Genomic DNA, 27420 nt, shown 5'->3' on the forward strand with positions numbered 1-27420 from the left:
GGCCCTCCAGATGTTTTGGGACTACAATTCCCAGCATCCCTGATCAGTGGGCCTGTTCGCTAGGGATCATGGGAGTTGTAGGCCAAAACATCTGGAGGGCCAAAGGCTGCCTATGCCTGTTCTTATGACTCCCAAGGGTGGAAGCAAACCTGAGAGCTTATCTTTTTGGCGTTGATTTTGTGATAGGCGCTAACCCATTGTCCTGACCGCATGTCTCCCTCCTAGTTACTGAAATGCCAGACGCGAGTAGTCCACCTTTTTTAACTGGGGCTCGGCTACCGCGGGCGAGGCTCTCTGCCGAAACTACATTTCCCGGCAGCTTTTGCGGGCCTTGCGGAAGCGCCGAGGGCGCGTTGCTAGCGGCAACGGGGTCCCAACATCCGGTGTCCCTCCCACGCTCCGTTAACGACCAACAGCACCCCGGCGTCGGCGGGAAGTCCCGCCCCCCGCTCTTTCCCAGCCGCGGGAGCGCCCGGCGATTGGGCGGCGGCGCTCGGGAGGGCGGAGACCTCTGGGCGGCTTGGCCCGGAGCCCGCCTGGCCGCGTCACAAAGGCCCGGTGGGCGGACGAGGGAGGAGGCGGGCTGCGCGCCGCGTTGTGAGGGGAGGGGGCGGGCGGGGGCGGGAGTGAGTGAGTGCGGCTAACGGCAGCGGCGGCCGCCGGTTCTCCTTCCGCGCCTTCCTCCCAGCCTTCTCGTGATGGTCGCGTGCTCGGCGGCGGCACCGGTGGTCCTGTGAGGCGGCGCTTGGCCCCGCCCCGTCCAGCGACCGAAGGGGGGAGAGGCGGAGGCGACCGGCAGGCAGGTGAGGAGGATGAGGCGGCCGTTGCGCTCATTCCCCTCCTCCCTCCTTCGCGGGACGCGCTTGTTTAGTGACTAGACGCCCTCCAAAAGAGTTTTGCTTTGGGAATTGGCATTCTTAGCACTACTAACTATATATGGATTTGTTATGTCATTTGTTATATATTTATTTACACCCCACCTTTTTGTCCTGACGGACTCAAGGAAGGCTACTAGTTATTTAGAGAGAGAGAGAGAGAAAGTAGTTTTATAGCTTTATAGATATAGATAGATTTAGTTATATAACTATCCATATATAGTTTTAGATAGCTTTAAATAATAATAATAATAATAATAATAATAATAATAATAATAATAATTTATACCCCGCCCATCTGGCTGGGTTTCCCCAGCCACTCTGGGCGGCTTCCAACATAACATTAAAATACAATAACCTATTAGATCTAAATATAGTTCCTATATAGATCTAGATATAGTTATAGATAGTTTTATATAGATCTAGTTATAATCTTATATAGCTATGTACTTATATATACTTATGTAACTATATATAGAGAGAGACTTATATATATATATATATATATATATATATATGATAGTTCCTATCTATATGCTTCACCTCAGTGTTTAGTTCCCTCACTTTTCCCTTGCAAAGAATACAAAAAGCGCATCCTCCCATGCACACCCTTTGAATTATTATTTTTTCAAGGGTTCCCGCAGCCAAGTATTACGAGCCTCACACGGCAGTGGTTGAAACACAAGTGTTCACGTTTCCTTCTTGATGCCAACGCAGCAAATGGAATTTTATGCACATTGAATGCGCAGCTTGCGCACATTGAACTCGTGTGCATTCGGCTTTATGTGCTTGGCAAAAAAAAAAAGGTCAAAAGGTGGTGGGGTTCTGGTGAACCTCGCCCCCATTTTTATTCATACATCCCTTTTATCCATATCATTGAGATTGTTAATAGAAAACAAACAAAAAATGATTCCCCCATCCCAAGTTTATTTATGATTTCCTTTTATTAGTATTATTGAGATTGTTAATAGATAAAAACAGACCCTTAATAAATTACTCATGCTATACAGGCTTCATGTTTCAGCTGCAGGGTGCTGCAGGCAATTGTCACTTTGGCACACAGCACTACCTTTGGCACACTGCACTAACTGGAAGTTAGTCCAGAGGCTGCCAGTCGGAACCGGAAGCCCAAAGCCGCTCCTTGAAGTGTCAGGTTCATAATGGGAGACCTCTTCCTCCTTGGGCATCCAGAGTGAGCAATAGCAGTTTTCAACCTCTTAGACTTCACAGCACTCGGCTGTAAGGCTGCTTTGGTGAAAGGCTAATGAGCATAGTCAGGTTGGCAGTGGTGAAGCTGTGGGTTTTGCTTCTTTCTCTGTGCAACCGCTTCACAAGTGTTTCAGTTTCAAAGCCCCATTTCCCACACAGTGTTTGTTGGATTTCATAAATCTGGGCGGAATTGTGCTAGTGAAGAAAAAAGTTCATGCTTGTTTCCACTGCTCAGCCCAGGTACTCTAGCCACCTTCCCACTGAAATGTTTTGATTGACTTAGGCTGCGATTCCGTGCATGTTTACTTAGCAGTAAGCCATGTTGAATGCAATTGTTCATACTTCTGAATAAACGTGCATGGAATTGGGATGTTAGAGATTGTACAGCAATCTCTTGTGTGAACTTCTAGAAGCCTTTACAATGACAGACAGACAAAACAATCGGCGCAGCCTAGAGCATACAGCTGGCAGTTAAATGGCTGCTTCCATTTGGGACAGCAGGAGGTAGGCTTAAGTTATCGTACCTGTTTGGTTACTGTTTATAATTTGGCCCAAAATCAGATGTGAAGCAAGGAAAGTGAACTTTCCAAGTGCCTAACTCGTGTGCTTGCCTTCATGGCTTGCTAAAAATCTGTCCAAGTTATCAAGTATGCTGCTTTATGTGTTGCAAAATGTAGAACAGTTTTGAAAATAATAAATAACCCAGTAATTAATTTTTCTACCTTTCAAATTTAAAGCTAAATCGGGTGAGGGTAGCTGATGGGTGTCAAACCCTCAGTGAGTTAGGGACTTCCCCAGTGTGTTGTAGAGGGAAGTGAGAGGCGGATGGAGTTTGTCAACCTGTAAGGTAGCCTATCTACGAGAAGGAAAACTCTGGCCCCAAACCTCAGCTGCCTTGAGGGATATCTTCAGGAGAAGAAAAGGCTAAGGAGAAAACCATACACAAATCCAGTCCCAAAGACGATTGGATGGCGTCTTGTACACCTCCTCCTGGCAACTCCTGCAGCCAAGCTGTTGCCAAACGTAGTGCTCTGCTTTCTTTTGGACCACATCATCAAGACCAAGAGGAGTGTCTTGTCTTTGGGGCAGCCCAGGACCCCCCCCCCCCATACACACTGTCCAGGCTTGCACACCATGGAAGGTCACTTTGGTGCTGCAGACACTGGGTTGACTTCATCCCCAGAGGCATACTGCATTGTCTCTCTTGACCAGTATGTGTGATTTTGCAGATATTCTATCTCCTTAACTTCTTGCAAGCGAGTGGTTATGTGCTGCATGTGTGAATAGAAAAGAATTCGGTTATGATACAACAGTGCTTAATATGGATTTATTAGTTTGTTTAAATATCGCTGAGAAAATTACTCCCGAGTCAAATAACGCCCCAGACAAGCAAATGTTTTGATGGGTAAGCACAGCCCATAAACAGTCCCTTCTTTTGACCTGTAGCCTGTTGTCAGGTAACTATTTTGTGTCACCACTCACACAAGAAGTTCAGAGACAATTGTTTGTTTGTTGTTTGTTTTTTAAAGAATGTTGTTTCCCTCAAATACCATGTTTACTGACTCTGCGTCTGTCTTAGGTGCAAACTTTGAAACATGAACAGCATCACCCATGTCCCGTGTTCAGAGCTGACTTGGCTTGTCGTGGAGCTCAGTGCCCAACGCTTCCCAACTGACTTCCCCACAAGGCATTTTTAAAGTACCTAGAATGGCCAACAAGAAAGAACCTCCTTTCTACAATGATAATAACATGGGACCATGCCATTACAAATTTGCTTTCTATGAGACTATGGAGCTCTTCATTGAAACTCTAACAGGAACATACTTTGAGTTGCTGGTATCTCCTTTTGAAACAGTGATTTCTGTGAAAACTAAAATCCAGAGATTGGAAGGTTTGTGTCCTTTTAAGCTATAAAAATCTAGAAAGGTTTTTAACTTAGCACTTGAAAAGGCGGTTATTTTATAGAAAACATGCCATTGTGATCTGTAATGCAGTGGTGATCAGTGTAAAGAGCTAGCTAGCAGTGTGAAATACAGTGGTACCTCTGGATGCGAACGGGATCCGTTCCGGAGCACCGTTCGCATCCAGAAGCGAATGCAACCCATGATTCGGTGCTTCTGCGCATGCGCGTGACATCATTTTGACCGTCTGCGCGAGCGGCGAAACCCGGAAGTAACGCTCTCCATTACTTCCGGGTCGCCGCAGCGCGCAACCCAAAAATACTTATCCCGAAGCTATTTTAACCCGAGGTATGACTGTACCTGGAAGATGGATCACACTTCAAAACGACCTTGACAGATTAGAGAACTGGGCAAAAACAAACAAGATGAATTTTAACAGGGAGAAATGTAAAGTATTGCACTTGGGCAAAAAAATGAGAGGCACAAATACAAGATGGGTGACACCTGGCTTGAGAGCAGTACATGTGAAAAGGATCTAGGAGTCTTGGTTGACCACAAACTTGACATGAGCCAACAGTGTGACGCGGCAGCTAAAAAAGCCAATGCAATTCTGGGCTGCATCAATAGGAGTATAGCATCTAGATCAAGGGAAGTAATAGTGCCACTGTATTCTGCTCTGGTCAGACCTCACCTGGAGTACTGTGTCCAGTTCTGGGCACCACAGTTCAAGAAGGGCACTGACAAACTGGAACGTGTCCAGAGGAGGGCAACCAAAATGGTCAAAGGCCTGGAAACGATGCCTTATGAGGAACGGCTAAGGGAGCTGGGCATGTTTAGCCTGGAGAAGAGGAGGTTAAGGGGTGATATGATAGCCATGTTCAAATATATAAAAGGATGTCACATAGAGGAGGGAGAAAGGTTGTTTTCTGCTGCTCCAGAGAAGCGGACACGGAGCAATGGATCCAAACTACAAGAAAGAAGATTCCACCTAAACATTAGGAAGAACTTCCTGACAGTAAGAGCTGTTTGACAGTGGAATTTGCTGCCACGGAGTGTGGTGGAGTCTCCTACTTTGGAGGTCTTTAAGCAGAGGCTTGACAGCCATATGTCAGGAGTGCTCTGATGGTGTTTCCTGCTTGGCAGGGGGTTGGACTCGATGGCCCTTGTGGTCTCTTCCAACTCTATGATTCTATGGAGCAAACTTGTTTTCTCCTGCCACAGAAAGGAGATTCTGACTAAATATCAGGAAGAACTTTTGGATGGTAGGAGCCGTTTGACCATAGAACGGACTCCATTGGAAGGTGGTATACTTTGATGGAAGTTTTAAGCAGAGGTTGGGTGGCCATCTGTCATGGATGCTTAATTGAGATTCCTGCATTACAGGGGGTTAAACTAGATGTCCCTCGAGATCCCAGCTCTGCAATTCTAGGATCTACCATGTGACAGCCCTCATATCTCCTTTCAGGCTCCTCTTTTCCAGGCTCAGCCATGCCTCATAAGGATTGGTTTCCAGGCCCTTTATTATATTGGTTGCCCTTCTCTGCACCGGTTCCAGCTTACCAATATCCTTAAATTGTGGTGTCCAGAACTGGACACAGGATTGCAGGTTGGGTCTGACCAAGGCAGAATAGAGTAGTATTACTACTTCCCTTGATCTGGACCATACGTCGGCAACCTAAGGCCCATGGGCCAGAAGCAGCCCATGAGGGTCGCTTAACCGGCCCATGAGCCACCCCCGAACCGAGCCGCCCGCTCAGTGAGTCCCCGCACGCTACGCTAAACCGATGCTGAGTGGCGCAGGGACTCTCTTCCGCGGCTCCGGAAATCGCTTCTGGGCATGCGCAGGTGCAATTTCCAGCGCTGCACCAGCCCGGCCCACAGAGGATCTCCGTGGGAGTGATCTGGCCCATGCCAGGTAAGCCTTGCCGACCCCTGATCGTGACACTGTGCTTCTGCTGAGGCAGCCTAGAATAGCATTAGCCTTTTCTGCTGCTGCATCACACTGTTGACTCATGTTCAGCTCGTGGTCTACTAAGACCCCGTGACCCTTTCCACTTGTACAACTGGTCATCCCGGTGTCTCCCATCCTATATTTCTGCAGCTGGTTCTTCCTGCCTAAGTGTGGAACTTGGCATTTGTCCCTTTTGAAATTCATTTTGTTAGTTTGGGCCCAGTTCTCCAATCAGTTAAGGTCATCTTGAATCCCGATTCTGTTTTCTGTGGCAGTAGCTACCCCTCCCAGTTTGGAGTCACCTGCAAATTTGATGAGCATCCATTCAACAACATCCATTGAATTGTACTGGTATTTTGTTTTTTACATAAGTTTAGAATTCTCATTGAGGTATATCATTGAGATATTTAAAAAGACAGTGAATTAGCCAATTTAAATGATAGCTGATACATTTTGGTAGTAACTTATTCTTAGAAATATCTACACTTTTCTGTATGAGTAATCTATCAACTGTTCATGCTATAGAAGTACAGTGGTACCTTGAGTTACATACGCTTCAGGTTACATACGCTTCAGGTTACAGACTCCGCTAACCTAGAAATAGTGCTTCAGGTTAAGATCTTTGCTTCAGGATGAGAACAGAAATCGTGCTCCGGCAGCGTGGCAGCAGCAGGAGGCCCCATTAGCTAAAGTGGTGCTTCAGGTTAAGAACAGTTTCAGGTTAAATACGGACCTCCGGATTGAATTAAGTACTTAACCTGAGGTACCACTGTATCTTCAGAGAGTTCTTCATCATTAGTGCTTGCTTTCACAAGAACCCAAGTACTCACTGGTAGTAGTTTTAACATCTAAGTGCTCAGAAGTTTCAGCTAGTGCAAAATTCAGCACCCCAGCATTGTACACAGCAAGCCAAGATTTGTAGCTCTAGTGTTATAGGATCAGTCTCTTTAGCCACCATGAGTGCTCTCAGACAGCATAAAAAAAATTCTTATCAGTTAACTTCATATTGATCTCTTTACATTGAAATGCGATATTCAATACTACATTGACACAGTCAACAACCTCTGCCCAAAAGGAAATAAGAACAGAACCTTCCCAAATCATATGGGTTAAATTTGCCTGGTCTCTGTTGCAACAACAGTAAATAGCAATGATGGTCATACGGTTTTTGGAGAGGAGTCCAGTGATCTCAAATGGTTGCCATGGGGACGTGGCATAACACATAATGGCTGTGGTGTGGGCATGGCATAACACACACAGCTCTCCTAGAAAGAATAGCATAACCCCAAATTAGAGAATACAGTTGTTTCCTTCTCTCGTGAACTCTACCTGCATAAGATCGCCTTAGAGAATGGCATGGTATGTGAGGAATTGGAGATGGAGCCTTTTCAGTGGTGGCACTAACCTCTAGAATGCCACCCTGTGGGTTCCTACTTTGTACGTAGAGTGAAATTGATTTGTAGTAATTTCAAGATAGATGAAAGGCACACTTTGCACAGCGTGTCACTTGTAAGTTTCTTGTTGCATCTGGCTCCTTGCTTTTGGAAGCAGGCTAGTTCAAACCATGTACTTTTCAAGCAAAGTAGCTACAGTAGTATCTTGGTTTACGAACTTAATCCATTCCAGAAGTCCGTTCTTAAACAGAGACGCGCTTTCCCTAATGAGGCCTCCCACCGCCAGTGCCCTTCCACCATTCGGATTCCGTTCTTAGACCGAGGTAAAGTTATCAAAGTAAGACACTATTTCCGGTTTTGTGGAGTTTTTAAACCAAATCGTTCTTAAATCGGACTGTTCTTAAACCACGGTACCACTGTATTCTGTTTTTATGTTGTTACCATTTAATCTCAAGGACAGAAAAGGACAGTAGCTTGTGTTCACTTGATAGTAATGTAAGGATGTTCCTTTATATATTTTCAAGGCACTTTCTACTACGTATTCACATCTTTTCAGCTCTTTAGTACCTTTAACCTAAATGAATTTACATAACCAAGTATACTTAAAATTAATTTCAGTGGTTTACCATGGTGATTTGGGGCACAGCTTTACAAGGTCAGTAAGCCAATTAAATTTTTTCGATGTCATTTTAAGGTATCCCCGTATCTCAGCAACACTTAATCTGGAATAATGTAGAGCTGGAGGACGACTATTGCTTGAATGATTACAAGTGAGTATTTAAATGCAATTACAGATGTTTCTAAATACAATTTCTGTTGTGGGAAAAAGGCTACAAAACATTTTTGATTGGTTTACAGCATTTCAGAGGGCTGCACTTTGAAGTTGATATTGGCAATGCGAGGTGGACCTATTAATACTAGAAGAGGTAGGTGCCTATTAAATTGTCTCTGAAGTATTTTTTGCAAAGTCAGTACAATCCACCTGAAAGCTAAACTTACTATGATCCCACTGACGGGTGAGAGGGAGTAAAGCACATGCTTCACTTTCCCATTATGGATCACATGCTTAACTATTGAAGTGAATGAGAGCTTCTTTCCTTTTTGTGCTTCTGTTCAGTAATAAATCAATTACACCCCAGTGACATAAGAGTTAAAGTGCTGTGGTAATTGATTCTATATACTTCTGCCTGCGGGTGGCGCTGTGGGTTAAACCACAGAGCCTAGGACTTGCCAATCGGAAGGTTGGCGGTTCGAATCCCCGCAGCGGGGTGAGCTCCCGTTGCTCGGTCCCTGCTCCTGCCAACCTAGCAGTTCGAAAGCAGGCCAGTGCAAGTAGATAAATAGGTACCACTCCGGCGGGAAGGTAAATGGCGTTTCCGTGAGCTGCTCTGGTTCGCCAGAAGTGGTTTAGTCATGCTGGCCACATGACCCGGAAGCTGTACGCCGGCTCCCTCAGCCAATAAAGCAAGATGAGCGCCGCAACCCCAGAGTCGGTCACAACTGGACCTAATGGTCAGGGGTCCCTTTACCTTTACCTTTTTAGTAACTTGGCAATAGGCTCCCAGTTCTGGTAAAAGGCCCAACCTATATATCTCGCCCCAAGAGTTATTGGATCATTCTCTCTTCACCACTAAAGTATCGCTGTGTAGTTTGGGCTGAAATTTTTGCGTGCCATTGACATCTTCCTTTAGCTGTTGCAGCACAAGCCTTGGTGTACCTAAAAGAGGATAATTGTTGGGTAGCCACAGCCTGTCTTTGAGGAACGAAAAGGGGAACACCAAAAGTATATTCATTTCTTTGACTTGTTAGATTCAAATCTAGACTTAAATTGGACAATCATATTAAAAGCTAATTGCTTTCCAAAAAAAAGGAAAAATAACAGCAACATATTTGCAATTTTATTTTTACAAATTCTTTAAAGAAAAGTGGGAGAAACTACACTTTGCGTCCTTTCTGCCATTGTAATGTCTGCAATGAAATAGTAGGTGCGGAGGCAGGCAAAGTGGCCAGTTACTACACTTACATGCAAGGGAAGATACAACATTTTTATTTCCGAAATCAGTGAAATGAAGAAACAAACATTGTGAGACGTGTGTTCTTAGCGCTCGCTCAAATGTTACTGCATTTGCTCTGTAGTTACTCTTGGTAACTTGCATCAAAAGAAACCCATAAATATTGTATGAAGCTGAGTGGTATGAACCAAGTGCTGAAAGAAAGGTGGTTTACTTTATTATTAAGTGGGTCAAACATTCGATCCCTCGTATTTACAGAAATGTCTATCATTGTATACAAAATTAAAAGTGAGAATGAGTGTTCAAAGCACTCAATGGACTACTGCAGATAGTTTCAGCAATTTGACCAACACAGAAGTCCTAATGCTGAAGAGTAAATGTCAAATGTGTTCTGCAATTCTCTCCCCTCCCCCTCCCCTTTTCAATATGCTGGGCAAACACACAGATGATTGGTTTCTATGGGCATATCACCTGACAGTGGGAAGCATGTTCTAACTATGGGGCACCTTTGGTTCCCACATTGGAAGCCCTTAGCATTATTATTTGCAAAGTATCGTTAAACCACAGAGCCTAGGACTTGCCGATCAGAAGGTTGGCGGTTCGAATCCCCACGACGGGGTGAGCTCCCATTGCTCGGTCCCTGCTCCTGCAGTTCGAAAGCACCTCAAAGTGCAAGTAGATAAATAGGTACCGCTCCGGCAGGAAGGTAAACGGCGTTTCTGTGCGCTGCTCTGGTTCGCCAGAAGCGGCTTAGTCATGCTGGCCACATGACCCGGAAGCTGTACGCCAGCTCCCTCAGCCTATAGAGCGAAATGAGCGCACAACCCCAGAGTTGTCCGCGACTGGACCTAATGGTCAGGGGTCCCTTTACCCTTTACTTTATCATTATCACAGAAGATGTATAATAATAATAATAATAATAATAATAATAATAATAATTATTATTATTATTATTATTATTATTATTATTATTATTATTATTATTATTATTTAATAATTTAATAATTATTAATAATAATTTAATAATATTATTATTAGCTGTTCAGGGCGGCTAACACCAGTAAAATTACAATAAAAGCATAATAGGGGGGAATTTAAAATACAGGTTAAAATGCAGCCTCATTTTAAAAGTAGTCCATGGATCAAAACCGTAAGGGAAGGGAAAACATAAGGGTCAGACTGAGTCCAAACCAAAGGCCAGGCGGAACAGCTCTGTCTTGCAGGCCCTGCAGAAAGATGTCAAGTCCCGCAGGGCCCTAATCTCTTGTGACAGAGCGTTCCACCAAGCCGGGGCCAGTACTGAAAAGGCCCTGGCCCTAGTTGAGACCAATCTAACCACCTTGCGACTTGGGGCCTCCAAAGTGTTGTCATTTGTGGACCTTAAGGTCCTCCACGGAGCATGCCAGGAGAGGCTGGGTCTTAGTGTTAGTACCTAAGACACAACTGTGGTTTCATAATCATTCTTTTTAGCAGTGCTCACAGCAAATCACTATATCCAGCAAATCAAATCATCCATAGTGTCTGAATCCGTAGCCCAAAGTCAAAAACAGGCATTCAATGATACTGCCTGTGACAGCGCAGATACCTGCATGGATGTTAAAAATCCCAATTATCATTAGAGTGGCAATTTTATCATTAGAGATGACTCAGATCGACTCTCCCAGGAAATCTCTCAGCCCTCACTCTGTAGTGCACTATCAGAGTCCTCATGCCTGGAAGTGTGTTTTTAAAAAAGGCAAGGGTTTGCACAAGATAAACCCATTTTAGAGTGTCTCTTGATAGGCCAGCCTTCCCCATCCTGTTACTTTGCAAATGCTTTGCATTGCAACACGCATCAGTCTGACCCTTATGTCTTCCCTCCCCTTATGGTTTTGATCTATGGGCTATTTTTAAAATGAGGCTGCATTTTAAATAGCATTTTAACCTGTACAGTGGTGCCTCGCAAGACGAAAAGAATCCGTTCTGTGATTCTCTTCGTCTAGCGGTTTTTTCGTCTTGCGAAGCAAGCCCATTGACGGATTAGCGGATTAGCGCTATTAGCGGCTTTTAGCGGCTTATCGGGTCAGCTGATAAGCGGCTTAGCAGCTTAGAAAAGGGGGGGGGGACCGCAGGAACTTGCAAGACATTTTCGTCTTGCAAAGCAAGCCCATAGGAGATTCGTTTTGCGAAGCACCTCCAAAACGGAAAACCCTTTCGTCTAGCGAGTTTTCCGTCTTGCGAGGCATTCGTCTTGCGGGGCACCACTGTATTTTAAATTGGGTTTCTTTTTTTTCTTTTCCCCCCTATTATGTTTCTATTGTAATTTTACTGGTGTTAGCCACCCTGAGCCCGGCTCTGGCCAGGGAGGGTGGGGTATAAATAATTTTTTTTATTATTATTATTAGTTGTAGTTAGCATGGTCAGGGATGATGGGAGTTTACTCCAACATCATCTGGGAGCACCAGTCTAGGGGAAACTCTGAAATATTGAGAAATACCTTTCCGCCCCATGGGCAAAAAAGTAATAATTTCAAAAGTAATATCGAAAGGGTCAGAGGGAGCCTGCTTGTTTCAGTCCAGTTTTGCTGCATCCATAATTAAATCATAGTGAAAGCATGCTTTGCTAGCTACTGGTGCTATATTAATAAAATATTGTGGTGCCATTGATGTCAAACTTGGATTTCTTCTTTTTTCCCCGCAATTTTTTTAATTGATTTTCCAAATTTATAACAAACATAACAATAATAAAGAAAAAAACATTACAATATAAAAGAAACAAATAAACAGACATTACTCCTAACTGTTATACTCCCCCCCTTTTTTTAACATTGTTGAGTGACTTCCTCAAATCCCCCTAGCTGAGTTTCCATGTAGCTCATTATAGCAGTTTTCCAACACTATTTTCCATTAAAATTTACTTGGCAATTAACGTCTTTCTTCCTTTTCATATTGACTTCTATCCATAGTATTATGCAATTTGACATATTTAACTCCTAGGCCTATCTGTTATTCACAAGTGATTCTAATTATGTTATCTTAACTTATTTAACGAAATAATCCTTAAATTTCTTCCATTCATCTTGATACTCCTCCTCCTTCTGGTCGCGGATTCTTCCGGTCAGGTCAGCCAGCTCCAAAAAGTCTATCATCTTCATCTGCCATTCCTCCACTGTTGGTATTTCTTGTGATTTCCAATTTTTGGCTAACAAAATTCTAGCTGCAGTTGTGGCATACAAAAACAATCTTAACATCTTTCTTGGGCAATTCCAAACCCACTATTCCAAGTAGAAAGGCTTCTGGTTTCTTAATGAATGTATATTTCAACATTTTTTTCAACTCATTATATATCTTTTCCCAGAAGTCTTTCACCTTTGGACACGTCCACCACATATGATAATAAGTACCTTCTTTTTCTCTACATTTCCAACATAAATTATCACTCTTATGGTAAATCTTTGCTAGTTTTACAGGGGTTAAGTACTATCGATACATCAATTTCATAATGTTTTCCTTTAACACCGTACATGCAGTAAACTTAACCCCTTTCTTCCATAACCTTTCCCAGTCTTCAAACATTATATTGTGTCCAACATCTCTTGCCCAGTCTATCATAACAGATTTAACTTGTTCATCCTTTGTATGCCACTCCAACAGTCAAACTTGGATTTCTTGATGTGACAGGACAGCAGAATGGGGGCAGAAAGGAGAGTGCGTCTCCTTTTCCTTGTATTACAGCTTTTCCTGTATTACCATACGCACTAGGGCTGTGCATTCACTTTGGAAAATGTGCCAGATACATTTGTCCAGATACCCTCATCTGGCCTTTCTATAACTTGAAACGGCCGCAGGTGGATGGGTGCGGTATAGTTTTGTGAGCAACATATAAACTCTCATTGGTTCTGACGCTTTCATCTGAGAGGTCATATAAATACTGCAGGAAAGCAGTGGCGTAGCGTGGGGGGTGCAGGGGGGGCCTGCCGCACCGGGCGCAACACCTGGGGGTTAGGGTTAGGGGGTGCAAATCCACGGGTTAGGGGGCGCAAATCCACGGGTTAGGGGGCGCAAATCCACGGGTTAGGGGCGCAAATTACTTGCCTTGCCCCGGGTGCTGACAACCCACGCTATGCCACTGCAGGAAAGACCAGAACTATGAGGGGGTTCCTTAATCCTGAGAAAATGTAGTTAACTTTCGGAAAGTACAGATGAAGCCACTAAACTCAAAACATTTGTACTAATTGGTACTAAAACCAAGATTAGTTTCAGAAGATGGCACAGGGGGTGGGATTCAGCTAGATTCCTCCTTATCCCCCACGCTCTTAGACACCAATATGAAGTATCTGCATGAGGTCACCCCAGGGCTTAGAATGCAGAGTCATGACTGAGCTATTTCCCTCTGATATTGGAAAGCCACTTCCAACCCTAGGGAGGAGGTGGGGTTGCGGACTTCCCGCCCCCAACACCCACACAGTGGCTGGCTCCCAGCCCCACGTGTACAGGGGGAATCCTCTTCCGCGTCATCCCCTGGCCAGCCTATTGTCTGGATCAGGGGGCGTGACTTGCCGCATTTAAGGAAAGCGCGGCAGAGGAGCTTCCTCTTTGTCGCCGATCAGCTGGGGAATTTCCCACCCACCCTCCCTTTAAGATTTCTCTTTGACCTTGCTATGGACTTTGGTTGGTCGCCGTTGAGGGGCCTGGTAGGAATTTTTTCCACTTGGCAAATTGGCACCGGCCACTTGGTTTTTCACCTACCTCGTAGCAAATTGTCACAACTTCCACGGTTTGGCGGCGAGGCATTGGTCGGGGTATTGTTATGTAGATGAATGTGGGGGAGGAGTGCCTTCACCTCCCCTGGTTGCGAAGGGTAGTCCGGTAAAGGACTCCGGGGGGCGTGGCTCCGTCCAAAGCCTAGGGAGGCCAGGGCCCAAGGCACGCCCCCGAGCGGTGACCCCGGGGGAGTGCCTAGTTGATGTGCATCAGCAGGGCTCCCCCTGGTGGTGTTAACCCTTCCCGGCCTCTCAGGCAGACAGCCTGAAGCCAGATAGTTGATTAGGACCAATGCCTAGGCCAATACCGCTCATCACCTGTAACCAATAAAGTTGTGGCCAATTTTTGCCCATTAACCTTAATTATGGTGTCTCGTGTCTTTATTTCTTCTGGTGGGAGGTGGGAACTCACCACGCAACTGAGTGAAGCTGTACAGGTGCATCATCTGGACTCCATAATGGGCTGGATGACAACCAATAAACTAAAACTGAATCCTGATAAGACAGGATATGAGCAGGTAGTTCCTAGGACTTTGGTGTTTTATCTTGCTTTGTTTGGCATTGCACTTCTCCTGAAAGAGTTGGTTCACAGTTTGGGGGTGCTCCTTTATCCAGCATTGTCAGTTTGGGGCCCACCAGGCCTCAGGTTCCTTTTATCAACCTTGTCATGGGCATTGGGTTAGTTAAAAAAGGGTAAAGGTAAAGGACCCCTGACAGTTAAGTCCAGTTGCGAACAACTCTGGGGTTGCGGCGCTCATCTCACTTTACAGGCCGAGGGAGCCGGCGTTTGTCCGCAAACAGTTTTCCCCGGTCATGTGGCCAGCATGACTTAAGCCGCTTCTGGCGAAACCAGAGCAGCGCATAGAAACGTCATTTACCCTCCCGCCGGAGCGGTACCTATTTATCTACTTGCACTTTGATGTGCTTTCGAACTGCTAGGTTGGCAGGAGCTGGGACCAAGCAACGGGCGCTCACCCCTTTGTGGGGATTTGAACCGCCAACCTTCCAATCGGCAAGCCCTAGGCTCAGTGGTTTAGACCACAGCTCCACTCACGTCCCCATTGGGTTGGCAACCCACTGCATATCTACACCCATCTATATCTATCTGTATATATTATTACTATTATTTTGGTTTGCTTTGGTTCTTTACACGGCAGAACAGTTCAGAGTGGTTGCTGGAGCTGGATGGGTCTGCCCCTTGCCCTGGTTGGTTTGGAAGGATTCTTTTTTTTTGGGGGGGGAGATGGCAGAGAAGGCTTCCTCACCCCCCTGCCTCATTGCTTGCTTGTTGCCTGCCAGTCTTGAGCTAGCAGTTGCATTACCCCAGTAAAGTGTGTGTGTGCGCGCGTGTGTGTATGTGAGCGAGAGAGATCTATATTGTGTGATCTCCACAATCAAGACCAGCAGGACATAGCTGGCTTCCCATGGTAAGCACAAGGTAGTCTTGAGCAACAATGACAGTGCTCTTGATTTTGTGTCATATCATGCCCCTCATGTCATGACCGGCAGCCATAGCAGTTTCAAATCTGAAATGTGGCCACTGGCCCAAAAAGATGGGCAAACTCTGGCCCACACAATGACCTGCGTCAGCTCTAGAGATCTGTCTGCAAGTGCAGCCCAGTCTTTTTGTTGACAATTTTGCTGGTAAGGGTAAAAGGGCTGTCTCTTTTTCTGAGCTGCCGTAAAGTTTGCTGAAGTATTACAAGGTCTAGCCAGTTATTGATTTTATTTATTAAATTTCTATTTGAAAATGGTTCTTACTTGACAGTAACTTGATCATAGGTTATTTATTTGAGGAAGTTAGGTGGACAATCACTTAATTTGGCCTATTTGAGACACTTTAAGATAGCTTCAGGAGATAAATCTTTTCAGTATGTTGCCTAGGTGATAAGTGTGCATCTTTGCTTTCAGAGAATAAAATATTTCTGGTTGTTTTTCCTCTTAGTTCCTGTGGGAGACCCAATTAGGGAAATAACAGAATACATGGATCTCAGTTGTGACGATATTTGGGAGAAGGTTCCATCCAGCAAACAGGTTACCTTCTTAGTATACCGCGAAGGAGATCAACTGAATTTTTTCCGTATTATAGACAAGGGAGATGGAACTTTAACACCATTGTCTGAATCATTAAGGTATACTGGGTTTTACTTCTTTTCGGAAAAGTAAAAAAATGTCTAACATAGAAACTTTTCTTACAGATTTGGTAGGAATAATCTGCAGGGCCCCCATTCTGAAGAAGCGCTTCAACTTTTTGCTACAGCTGATGAGGCAGATTGGAGTCGTGACAGGCCCATAGGTTTGAGGGGGAAGGAAAAGGCACAGAATTCTAAAATTATGCAACAATGGATCCTGAAAATGTGGCGTTGAAAGACCTTGGGGGCGTGCAACCAGAGTACAGTGACTGGAACTGTTTTGGATGTTTTGAAGAATCAGGTTCACAAGTTTGGGACACCTCTGGATTCAGGTGGCAGCTGTAGCCAGAAGTGCCTTTCACCCAACTTGCTTGCTTGCTTATATATTTGCTCTTCAGCTGAAAAGATTTCTTGAGCAGCTGACAAAAACTAGGCCCTGTCCTTACAACACAAAAGTCAAGAGACTCAAGGAGAAGAGGCTTGACAGGTGAAGGAGGGAGAAAGCAAGCTCCGGCACCAGTTCTAAAAATTAGAATAACCAGGTGGGATGGAAGCAGTTCCGGTAGCCTTGATGGAGTGATGATAGAGGAAGGGTCAAAGGCTGTTTCAGAAGAGGCAGTGGAATAGCCCTGGTTTTCTTCTCTCCCTCTGCGTTGCAGCCTGATGGGCCACCAGTGACACATGTTCCTGATGAGGTCAAATTTGCTGTGGTAACACACATCCATATTGCGTTAACTGCAATGCACTCTGCTTGGGGCTACCATTGAAGACTCTTCAGAAACTTTACTCGGTCCAGGATCCAAGTGCGTTAATGTTGTCCAGTGCTTGCGCATGAGATCATGTTATATTGATCTTGAAACAGCTGCCCTGGTATGTCCCTAAGCACAATTCAGAGTGTCAGGGCTTACCTTCAGAGCCATAAATGTATTCAGGGTACCACCTCTTCCCATATTATCCTGCTTAATTTTGAAAGCTTTTGACACCTCCCCCCCCCCCCCATTGCTTTGTATGTTTGGCATCTATATTTACAACTTAAATACCTAATATTAAATGTAAATTTGCACTCTCTCCTTGCCAGTGGTGGTTCTGTTTATAATTTGTATGCGGATGATGAAGAAGATACAGAGGCATCTCCTTCTGGTGAACAGATTATTGAGAATTCTATTACGATGAATAAAATGAAGCTTCTTAGAGCAAAGATGGAGAACATGAATCTGAGTAAAAAGGTGAAGGCACAGATTCTTCTATCCCATACAGAACTGTATGCATATTCATTTCTTTTGAAGAGTTAGCTGACTGCCTTAACCTTTATGGACTACAAGTATTCATCACAGAACTGTTAGAGGGAATTATTGCTTTGTTGGCCTTAAAGCGAGGAAACATATAGAAATAAGGCTGCTTTTATTGGACCAAAACTTTAGTAAGGGAGAGACAAAAACATCCTGATCTGCCTGTAGCAGTTTTTTTATTTCAATAGCAGACATTGTTCCAACAAAAGATAACACTTTACTATATAATATGCCCAGAATATATGTGTGTCCCACTTCTTACAAAGATGTATTTTTAGTATAAGGTACAGTTGTACCTCGGAAGTTGAACAGAATCCGTTCCGGAAGTCCCTTCAACTTCCGAAACGTTTGACTTCCAAAGCGTGGCTTCTATTTGCTACAGGAAACTCCTGCAGCCAATCGGAAGCCCCATCAGACGTTCGGCTTTCAGAAGAACGTTAAAATACCAGAACATTCACTTCCAGTTTTCAATCTTTCGGGAGCCGGAATGTTCAACTCCCAAGGCGTTAGAGAGCCGAGGTACGACTGTATATAGTAAACAACTTCTAAATGAGAATCTGTTTTTATACTTAATAAATGCAAAGCGGTGTTATTTAGTGTCTGATTTCCCCCCAATATTCTCATTATTTATTAGAAAAGAATTAGTTATTAACATTGCCGTCTATGCAGGCTTATAGTTTTGAACTTTTATTAATCTGGACACTGAGCAACATTTAAATTCACTTAATTTCTTAATTGGCCATGCTTGGAAAGGTATGCAGTTAAAGAAAGTGAGAAGAGGCTATTTTTAAATTTGAAAAGTCATCTCGGAATTTTTGTGGATATTGTAATGCAGAAAAAGTAATAATAACCACGTCTCCTTTTTCTTTTTTCACAGCCTAAAAAAATGATTAAAGTGAACCCCCACCCTCCATTGGCTCCTCGCCCATCTAGTGGCTCAGTCACAGCTGCTCACCAGAGATTTTTGCGAGCGCTCCGCCGTATGGGACAACCGTGCCTACCTCCTAGGAATTCAAATACCTCAGACTTTTCTCAAAATGCACTTTCGTTTTTACCATCTGCTGGCAGAAGGATGCCCTCCACTAGTAATGACTTCGTGAAGGAAAATGACAGGTGGGAGACCGCTCCACAGTCACTTAGCAGCCTTAGGCTGCCCCCTAAAATTCCACGCATGGAAAAAGAAGATTCAAAGCTTCCTCCAAACAGCGTGGTTCTTCCGGTCCCTGCTCCACTTAGGCACCCTGGGAGAAATATAGATAACAGTTCGGCAACAAATGAAGCTGGTCCTTTCTTATATCCAAATCTCACCAATGTAAAGCTGTATGCTGCAGAAGAAAAGGCTATACCAAACTCTGACACTTTTGCCTTGTTAGCTGAACCATGCAGTGATTTATATGGAATAGGAAAAGTCAACACAGAGCTCCATTTATCCGAGGGGGATGAGGACTCTGCTTCTGCCGATCTTCCAAACAAGACCATTACAAAACTCCTGACCCCTGCAGCAGCAGCAGCAGATACTAGTATTCTTAATTCTTGCGAACTAAGTCCCCAGAAGAACACACAGTTGTCGCCTCTTCACTGCTCCGCGCAGATGACACGTTACAGTCCTCGGAAACCTCCAGCTCAGTCCAAGTTTTTCGAGGTTGGTAACTTGAGGCCTGCTGCCTCGCCAAATGTTCTGCGATCCTTGGAGTTGCACAATTTAGCCGACTCCTCATACCCAAGGACTTCCAAATTCCACGGCATAGGTTTAGACTCGCCCGGCAAAAGACCCGACCTCCTTTCTAAAATGGAGGCACGGGAAGTCACAGAAGTAGCGGTCAAGGCATCCAAAGATCCTGTTGTCTCTGTAAATAATGTGGGGTTCCTAAGTTCGCTGGCCCGGAGCGCAAACAGAGATGCTTCGCAGAATTCCTGTGGGACAAGCAGGTTTCGGACTTCTGGTATTGCGCGGACTACAAACCTCCAACATTTTCAAGGAGAAAGCTACAACATGGCCGCTCCCCACAATGAAATGCCCGGATACTTCCTAGTAAGTACATAAGCTTTCTAAATAGATGAGATTCCTCTTTGTGTTCCTTAGAAGGCTTGATTAGTGTTTGTTTCTGTTAAGAGTCACAAAGCTGATTGCAGCTGGAATTGAGAACTAAATGTGGGTGTTCAGTACTGTTTGTATCAGTATTTCTTAGGCATGTTGGGCTTGTTCATGGTGCCTTTGACCACCTCTTCAAGCAGTAAGCCCAACCCAATAGCCTTGCACTGCCAGTGGAAAACTACCTTTCAGGTAGGTATCAGCCATACTTTTCAGAAGCCTAGGACTTCATAATTTTGGCATTTAATTTCTATCTTGGTGATAAATTCCATTCATTAATTTTCTTGTGACTTCCAGTTTGATCATCCAAAAAGCTTTTGCTTAATCTTCCTATCTGTCTATCCAGTTTCACACTTTGCTGCATTAGCTAAGCCATATGCGGTTCTTTGTTGTTGTTGTTTAGTCGTTTAGTCGTGTCTGACTCTTCGTGACCCCCTGGACCAGAGCATGCCAAGCACTCCTGTCTTCCACTGCCTCCCACAGTTTGGTCAAACTCATGCTGGTAGTTTCGAGAATACTATCCAACCAACTCGTCTTCTGTCGTTCCCTTCTCCTTGTGCCCTCCATCTTCCCCAACATCAGGGTCTTTTCCAGGGAGTCTTCTCTTCTCATGAGGTGGCCAAAGTATTGGAGCCTCAGCTTCACAATCTGTCCTTCCAGTGAGCACTTAGGGCTGATTTCCTTCAGAATGGATACGTTTGATCTTCTTGCAGTCCATGGGACTCTCAAGAGTCTCCTCCAGCACCAGAATTCAAAAGCATTAATTCTTCGGCGATCAGCCTTCTTTATGGTCCAACTCTCACTTCCATACATCACTACTGGGAAAACCATAGCTTTAACTATACGGACCTTTGTTGGCAAGGTGATGTCTCTGCTTTTTAAGATGCTGTCTAGGTTTGTCATTGCTTTCCTCCCAAGAAGCAGGCGTATTTTAATTTCGTGGCTGCTGTCACCATCTGCAATGATCATGGAGCCCAAGAAAGTAAAATCTCTCACTGCCTCCATTTCTTCCCCTTCTATTTGCCAGGAGGTGATGGGACCAGTGGCCATGATCTTCGGTTTTTTGATGTTGAGCTTCAAACCATATTTTGCGCTCTCCTCTAAGGCATGTTAATAGTTTACTGCTGTCTACATCCAAATTATGAGTAATATAGAAGGGAACTGTTATTTTGATGCACTGTGGCCCACTAGAGACCTCCAAGTCTCGCCTATCAACATGTTCAGTGAAACCAGGAGCATGAATTAATCTGCATTTGCTTATGCAAATTGCACATGGGAATTTTACTGAAAGGCGATATAAAACACCCATCTTCAGTACATCAGCCTTATTCAGATATTTCACACTCCAATAAGCAAATTGTACAAGTGAGAGTGTGGAACTATAACCACTGACTCTTGAGTTGCCAACCAAGCATTGGGATATATCTGCAAAAAGTAAGACACTGAAACGCCCCTAGGCTCTCCCTGTGATCAGAAATCTCCCCTTACCCAAATGCTTATTGTACTGGGAGCGTTGATGGCTGAATATGACTCTTGAGTTCTTGGCCTCTTGTTTTGATTCAAGTTGCTCAGCTTTTGACGCCAACCATATCAAGGGCAACACAAAAACGACAAAAATTGTACATAAAAGTCTCATTCGCTTTAGGGTCTTACTGAGATAATGTGTTTTTACATTTCTTCCCTGGTTTGGGCTGGTGATGGGAATATTGCCTGGCAATGTTTGTGGGGCAGGGGAAGGACGGGAAAGTGCTTGCTGTACTTTGTTAGGCCGTTGCAGCAAAAACTTCAAAAAGTCTTCTAACGCCTTAAAGGTTGACAGACTCTGGGGTTGTGCGCTCATCTCACTCTATAGGCCGGGAGCCAGCGCTGTCCGCAGACACTTCCGGGTCACGTGGCCAGCGTGACAAAGCTGCTCTGGCGAGCCAGAGCCGCACACGGAAACGCCGTTTACCTTCCCGCTAGTAAGCGGTCCCTATTTATCTACTTGCACCCGGGGGTGCTTTCGAACTGCTAGGTTGGCAGGCGCTGGGACCAAGCAACAGGAGCGCACCCCGCCGCGGGGATTCGAACCGCCGACCATGTGATCGGCAAGTCCTAGGCGCTGAGGTTTAACCCACAGCGCCACCCGCGTCCCTTTGTAACGCCTTAAGAACTGACAAAACTTTTCTGGTTCAAGTTTCATGGATTTACTTCATCGTTAGTGGTTGTAAGCAGATCAGAGGGATGTGAAATGCAGAGAAGTACAAACAGTGATATAATTATGTTATTATAGTGATATAGTTATGTTATTAACAGTCCATTAACCAAAAGTTGTAAGTGCAGAAAACGCGCTGATAACAATTATTCCAGCAGTTGTTTACCTCTAAGTGAATATAATGATTTGTTTAACATGAAACCGATATTTTGCAGCCCTGCTCCCTTTCCGCACCTTACCTACATAAGTTCACCTTGTTTAACAAGCAGCACAATTTGCCTGGTGAAGGATAAGGCTCCCATAGCATCACTAGCAGAAGAGAGGAGATTGTTCTGTGTATCTTGGTGCCCAAATAAAGCAGGGGATAATGGGAGATAACAGGTGCCTGGGGGGGAAGGGGAAAAATGCTTCTTACTGGTGTTTTCCTCCCCAGTCACTTCCTCGTTCCCTAAGTTCTTTGTGGAGGAAACGAGGAATGATTTCTTTCTCTTTCATAATAAAAAAAATCCTTCCAGTAGCACCTTAAAGACCAACTAAGTTAGTTCTTGGTATGAGCTTTCGTGTGCATGCACACTTCTTCAGATACACAGATATTTCTCTTTCATGCTAGGGTTTTGTAGAAAGTAGTAGCAGCAGATGTATGGAATGCTGTCTATGACATGTGTAACAGTTTAACACCCTTAATTCTTCTAAATCTTGCATATACTGCAATGCATTTTTCCACACTATAGTTAATCGATGTCTGGTTTTAATCGTTTTTATATGGTTTTTACCGTATGGTTTAATGTAACTTCTGTCGTAAAACTGCTTTGATGTGTTTTATGAAATAGCGGTATGTAAATATTTAGATAAATAAAATTCTTCCTGAACTAAAATAGTCAGGGCGTCATCACCCTCATCTTTCTCTTTAAAGTTTGACATTAAACCCTGAACAAGTTGCTGTCATTAAAAAATTGTGGAGGGGTTTGCATTCTTTCCAACAATTTATTGTATGAAATTTCACGTCAGCAAAAAAATGTAAGTTGAAGATATATATATATATATATATATCAATACTACGGCAACTTGTTTAATTGTTTTTTATATTTGCATCTGGTGTGTCTTCTAGCTGTATTTGCTTTTAACTCATGTTGTGAACCACTTTGGGTCCTACCCTGTGAGAAAGGTGTGATAGCAAATGCAATATTTTATCCACCTCCCACTGTGTTTTTTCAAGCAAAAACTAATCCGTGCTTATGTACACTATGAGAGTCCTACGTACCAAATTTGGTTCAAATTCATCAACTGGTTCTTGAATTGCTACAGCTTAATGCATTTATCTTGCTTTAGTGCCCATTTCCCAACCCAGCGTTTTTTTCACCTAATCCACTAATACAAAAAAACCTCTCTCTTTTTAGTCTCCTGGACTTGGATTGAATGGAAGTATTGTGGCTGCAGGAAAAAGAATAGGTGAGTAATAAATCCGTATAGCTGTTATCAGCTAGAAAGTGCTTGTCTCATTTGAAACTGAACTAGGATCTAAGAGGGAGTATCCAAACTCTCTTTTCTATAGACAGCAGTTCTGGAACCAAAACTCTTCAAAGGTAATCATTCTAAATAAAAAAAGTAGTTCTTCTGGGCAGCATAGATCTCACATAACTAAAACTACTTAGTTTTCTATATAGCGTGTATTGCGCTAACAAAAAAATATGCAGTATTTAATTATTATTAAAACACATTAATCAAACAACATGTGTCAGGCTAACATGTTTACTGCTGCCAAAGTTTGCATTATGTAATTTTGGGGGGCGTAGAAAAGTCACTTGAAACAAGAAACTGTTTTTCACCTGTGAAGCAAGGTTTTCCGTGTGTGCTGTTTCTCTCTTACACCATTTCTCTGAGAGCACGTATAAATTGAGAACGTTTTGCTTTTGGAAAGCAGGTGATGCAACTCATCTCCCACCTGTGAATGGTTCAGTTCAGCCTAAAAAGAAAATGACAAAGCACTGTTTCTTCTGTGGAAAGAAAACTGGATTAGCTACTAGCTATGAATGTAGGTAGGTTGAGTTTGCAAACGAAAGCTTGTTGCCATACTTTGTCACTTATTAATGGTTATTATTTCTTCATTGATAAAATGTGAAATTTCTTTTTTTTATAATAATTTTTATTGATTTCCAATACAAATGTACAAAAATTCCATATCCAGATTTTCACAGAATATCTCTTTTTGGACTTCCTTCAGCTTCTCTGTTAATCATCCATATTTAATCTTTAGTTACGCATTCCCTAAATTTTATATGTGAAATTTCTTGACGTAAATCTCCAAGGGATGAAGGGCTGTCCATTGTAAAATATCTCCAAATATTTTGCATCTCATTTAAAAGGGGTCACACCTTGATCTTCCTTTTACAGGTGGTAGAGATTTGTGTGAATGGGATGGAGGGCACGCTTAGGCCCTGTGGAATCACAGAAATTTACCAGAGTTGCTGCTGGAAGTTGAAAGTTGTCGTGTCCAGGAGTTAGTCCTGGTCCTGCTGGGAGAAACCATAATGTATGCCCTACTGTTAAAATAATTGGATTCTTCTGCTCTCCCCTCCCCCATGACTAATTTCAGTGGGCTTACGCTGAATAAAACCACCCTCTTCTTCCAGATACAATAGAATCGTAGAGTTGGAAGGAACTTCAGGGGTCATCTAGCCCAACCCCCTTCTATGCAGGAATCTCAGCTAAGTCATACACGACAAAGGGAATTGCAAAATGTCTGCCAAATTGTGTTCAGGCACTAGTTCTTTATGCCTGCTCTAATCCAGTGGAATTGGCTGGCCAAGACAATTGGTGAAATGAGTTATTTCCTTCCTACAAGCTGTTTGATAGACACTTCGAAGTGGTGGTTGTGGGGATTTTTGTGGCATTTTATAAAAGGACCCCGGCAGGGACACTATCGCCCTGTTTGAAGTGCATACCTGGAATCCATTAGCGTTCTTCTCACTGTTTGAACCAAGCAGTGACAGGTCAGACAAGTTCAAATGGCTTTGCAATGTTGTTAAGCTGCAGCTACAGCAGACACGCGAGACAAAGCCACAAATACAAAGCTATTGGTTCTTAGACATCATGATCTCTGAATTTGCAAGCCTGAGTGACTCTCATTGACCCTGGTCTCCCCCCTCCTCTGCTCTTTCTTGTCTTGATTACTTGGTCCCACTCTAGGTAGTTTTTCCTCTGTCTCTGACCGTCACCTTTTTATCCCCTTTTTCTATCTCTCTCCAACTTCAGATATTCCTTTTTGATTGACTCCCTCTCACCCTGCTGTTCCAGACAAGCTAAGCAAATACGATCGCCTCATTAGGTTCCTCATTTGCAAACATGAAACATTTGTCAGACTGTCACCTCCTGCTATCTTCTCAAGGCCTTCATAAACCTCAGTCCCACTGACTCTGCCCACTGTTCATCAGTATCAAAGTCCAGTACCTCCATTTGACTGGTCTGAACCCGGGTTATTAATCCGGTGTATGAGTGCTGCTGGGATGCGGGTGGCGCTGTGGGTTAAACCACAGAGCCTAGGACTTGTTGATCAGAAGGTTGGCGGTTCGAATCCCCGTGACGGGGTGAGCTCCCGTTGCTCGGTCCCTGCTCCTGCCAACATAGCAGTTTGAAAGCACATCAAAGTGCAAGTAGATAAATAGGTACCACTCCGGCAGGAAGGTAAACGGCGTTTCCGTGTGCTGCTCTGGTTCGCCAGAAGCGACTTAGTCATGCTGGCCACATGACCTGGATGCTGTACGCCAGCTCCCTCGGCCAATAAAGTGAGATGAGCACCGCAACCCCAGAGTCGGCCACGACTGGACCTAATAGTCAAGGGTCCCTTTACCTTTACGAATGCTGCTGCCTCAGATTAAGTTACTGTGCCCTTCCATCCTCAGAAGGGCTTCTGATAACAACAGCAGAGGGTGGATTTTGTGAATGGATTTGGGAGGTGGGCGGGAGGCAGTCTTCAGCAGTTTTCCCTGTAGATCCCAATGCCGCTCAGAAATTTGCTCCAGAAGGTCAGGACTCACGTGACCCTGGAGGACATTGTGAGGTGTAACAGAGCAGACTGCAAGAGAAATCAACCTTCCCCTTTCTATTTGTGGTTAGCATGGGCCTCCACAAGCAAGGATAGAACCCCTAGCATGATCCCATCCAGCTTATGGCATCTCTCTTCTCCACTCCTCTGTTGTGCTCTTCCTCCCAACGCCCCCTTTCCATCCAAAGCCAGTGTTCCTCCTCTAGTGCTATACTTTTAACCCTTTTAGGTTGGAATCTGATTCACAGTTTCCTGGGAGTGAGCCTCATTCAGCACAGTGGGACTTGGTTTTTCTCAATTATATTTTATTGAGTTTCAACATTTTTAACATAACACAAGTTCGCCTTTTCTCATATTTTTGTTGACTTCCCACCCCTTTTCCCATGCAGTTGTTTTTATTCGCCTTCTGCTACAGCCTATCTTCCATCTATCAAAACATAACTCAATTATTACAATCAAATTACTTCTGTTTCTTATAGCTGAAATCCTGCTCACATGTTCACCATACTATATAATATTTAAGTAGTCTGAAAAAGCATCCATTCTTCCACAAAACACTCATCATTAGATTTTCTTAATTTTGCTGTTGATTTTGCCAGTTCTGCATAGTCCCAAATTCTTCCTTATCCAACACAATGGGACTTTTTTTCCAGTGAGCATACAGTAGATTGTGCTGTACAAAGAATGCAGATCTCGCATCAAGAGTTAGTGATTTTGTCTCTCTGGTTTTACTAGCCTTCCTGTATTGCTCAACTCGTTTAGATGAGACCTTCAACCATCAAAAACGGCATTATTTTATTTCCGGGACAGTATCTGGACTATGAGATTTGTGGAAGATCTCTAACACTTGCCTTTCTCTTTTCAGATGTGGAAACAACTTCTGTGCAACTCACCGCTATGCAGAGACTCACACATGTACTTATGACTACAAGAATGCAGGGCGGAGGTACTTGCAGGAGGCCAATCCTGTGGTCAGTGCACCAAAGCTTCCCAAAATCTGAGCATGGTTTTATGGCATGCATCTGTCTGCCATAGGAGCCTTATTACACAGAGAGAAGTAGCGGTGGTTTAGACTGCTTCTTTTGCCATGCTCCGAATCTAAAGATTGCCAACTAACAAAATCATATGAGGCTGCATAATACTGAAGAATAATGTGAACACTACTGTAGCTGACACCATTTATTCTTGAGTGAATCAAAAAATTTAAAAAAGTAGTTTTTGAAAATGTACATTCTGATTTAACTATTATTATATGTCTTGTGTTAAGTGTTTTATATTTTCCAAATGCTCTTTCACTAGACAAGTCTTTTAAAAGATGCACTTTACTAAGTTTTAATACAAATTTTATAATGAGACTTGAGGAGGTTCTGTAATGAGGGTGTCATGTAATCTCTTCTATGTTCTACCTTGGTTTTTGTCCATTCTGGGGCGTAAGTTATTTTAGTATAAATTTTCCCAGCACATCAAGCCTTACCCTTTCAGAGTTTAGAAAGTGCTCTATCGGCTGCACTAGGTTCCATTCAGATGGTCAGCCATACATACATTGTGTGATCCAGTCTCAAATAACATATCATGTTAATCCTGCTAT

General features: G+C 43.7%; 1 protein-coding gene across 5 annotated transcripts; it reads left to right on the plus strand.

The window, feature by feature from the left end:
* The first annotated feature begins 612 nt into the window (after positions 1-612).
* ZFAND4 (zinc finger AN1-type containing 4) lies at positions 613-27061 on the plus strand. Of its 5 annotated transcripts, none has more exons than XM_081191640.1 (10): positions 613-803; positions 3664-3975; positions 8025-8100; positions 8189-8256; positions 16029-16215; positions 17294-17441; positions 18382-19536; positions 23188-23239; positions 23709-23822; positions 26698-27061. In XM_081191640.1, the coding sequence occupies exons 2-10, from the start codon at positions 3792-3794 to the stop codon at positions 26865-26867; spliced, it is 2154 nt and encodes a 717-aa protein (XP_081047766.1). In that variant the 5' UTR covers positions 613-803; positions 3664-3791; the 3' UTR covers positions 26868-27061. The 5 variants fall into 5 exon arrangements, with proteins under 5 accessions (XP_081047766.1, XP_081047769.1, XP_081047768.1 ...); XM_081191643.1 differs by having other exon boundaries at positions 614-803; positions 23709-23826; XM_081191642.1 differs by having other exon boundaries at positions 614-803; positions 23712-23822.
* The last annotated feature ends 359 nt before the right edge of the window (positions 27062-27420 follow it).

Source organism: Podarcis bocagei (assembly GCF_964188305.1).
Source record: "Podarcis bocagei genome assembly, chromosome: 4".
NCBI classification, from domain to species: Eukaryota; Metazoa; Chordata; class Lepidosauria; order Squamata; family Lacertidae; genus Podarcis; species Podarcis bocagei.

Excerpts from the sequence above, each read along its gene's own strand:
- ZFAND4 (XM_081191640.1), top strand. The coding sequence starts at position 3,792 with ATGGCCAACAAGAAAGAACCTCCTTTCTACAATGATAATAACATGGGA. Across the intron at positions 8,257-16,028 it reads ACCTATTAATACTAGAAGAG|TTCCTGTGGGAGACCCAATT; the intron begins GTAGGTGCCTAT and ends TTTTCCTCTTAG. Across the intron at positions 19,537-23,187 it reads AAATGCCCGGATACTTCCTA|TCTCCTGGACTTGGATTGAA; the intron begins GTAAGTACATAA and ends CTCTCTTTTTAG.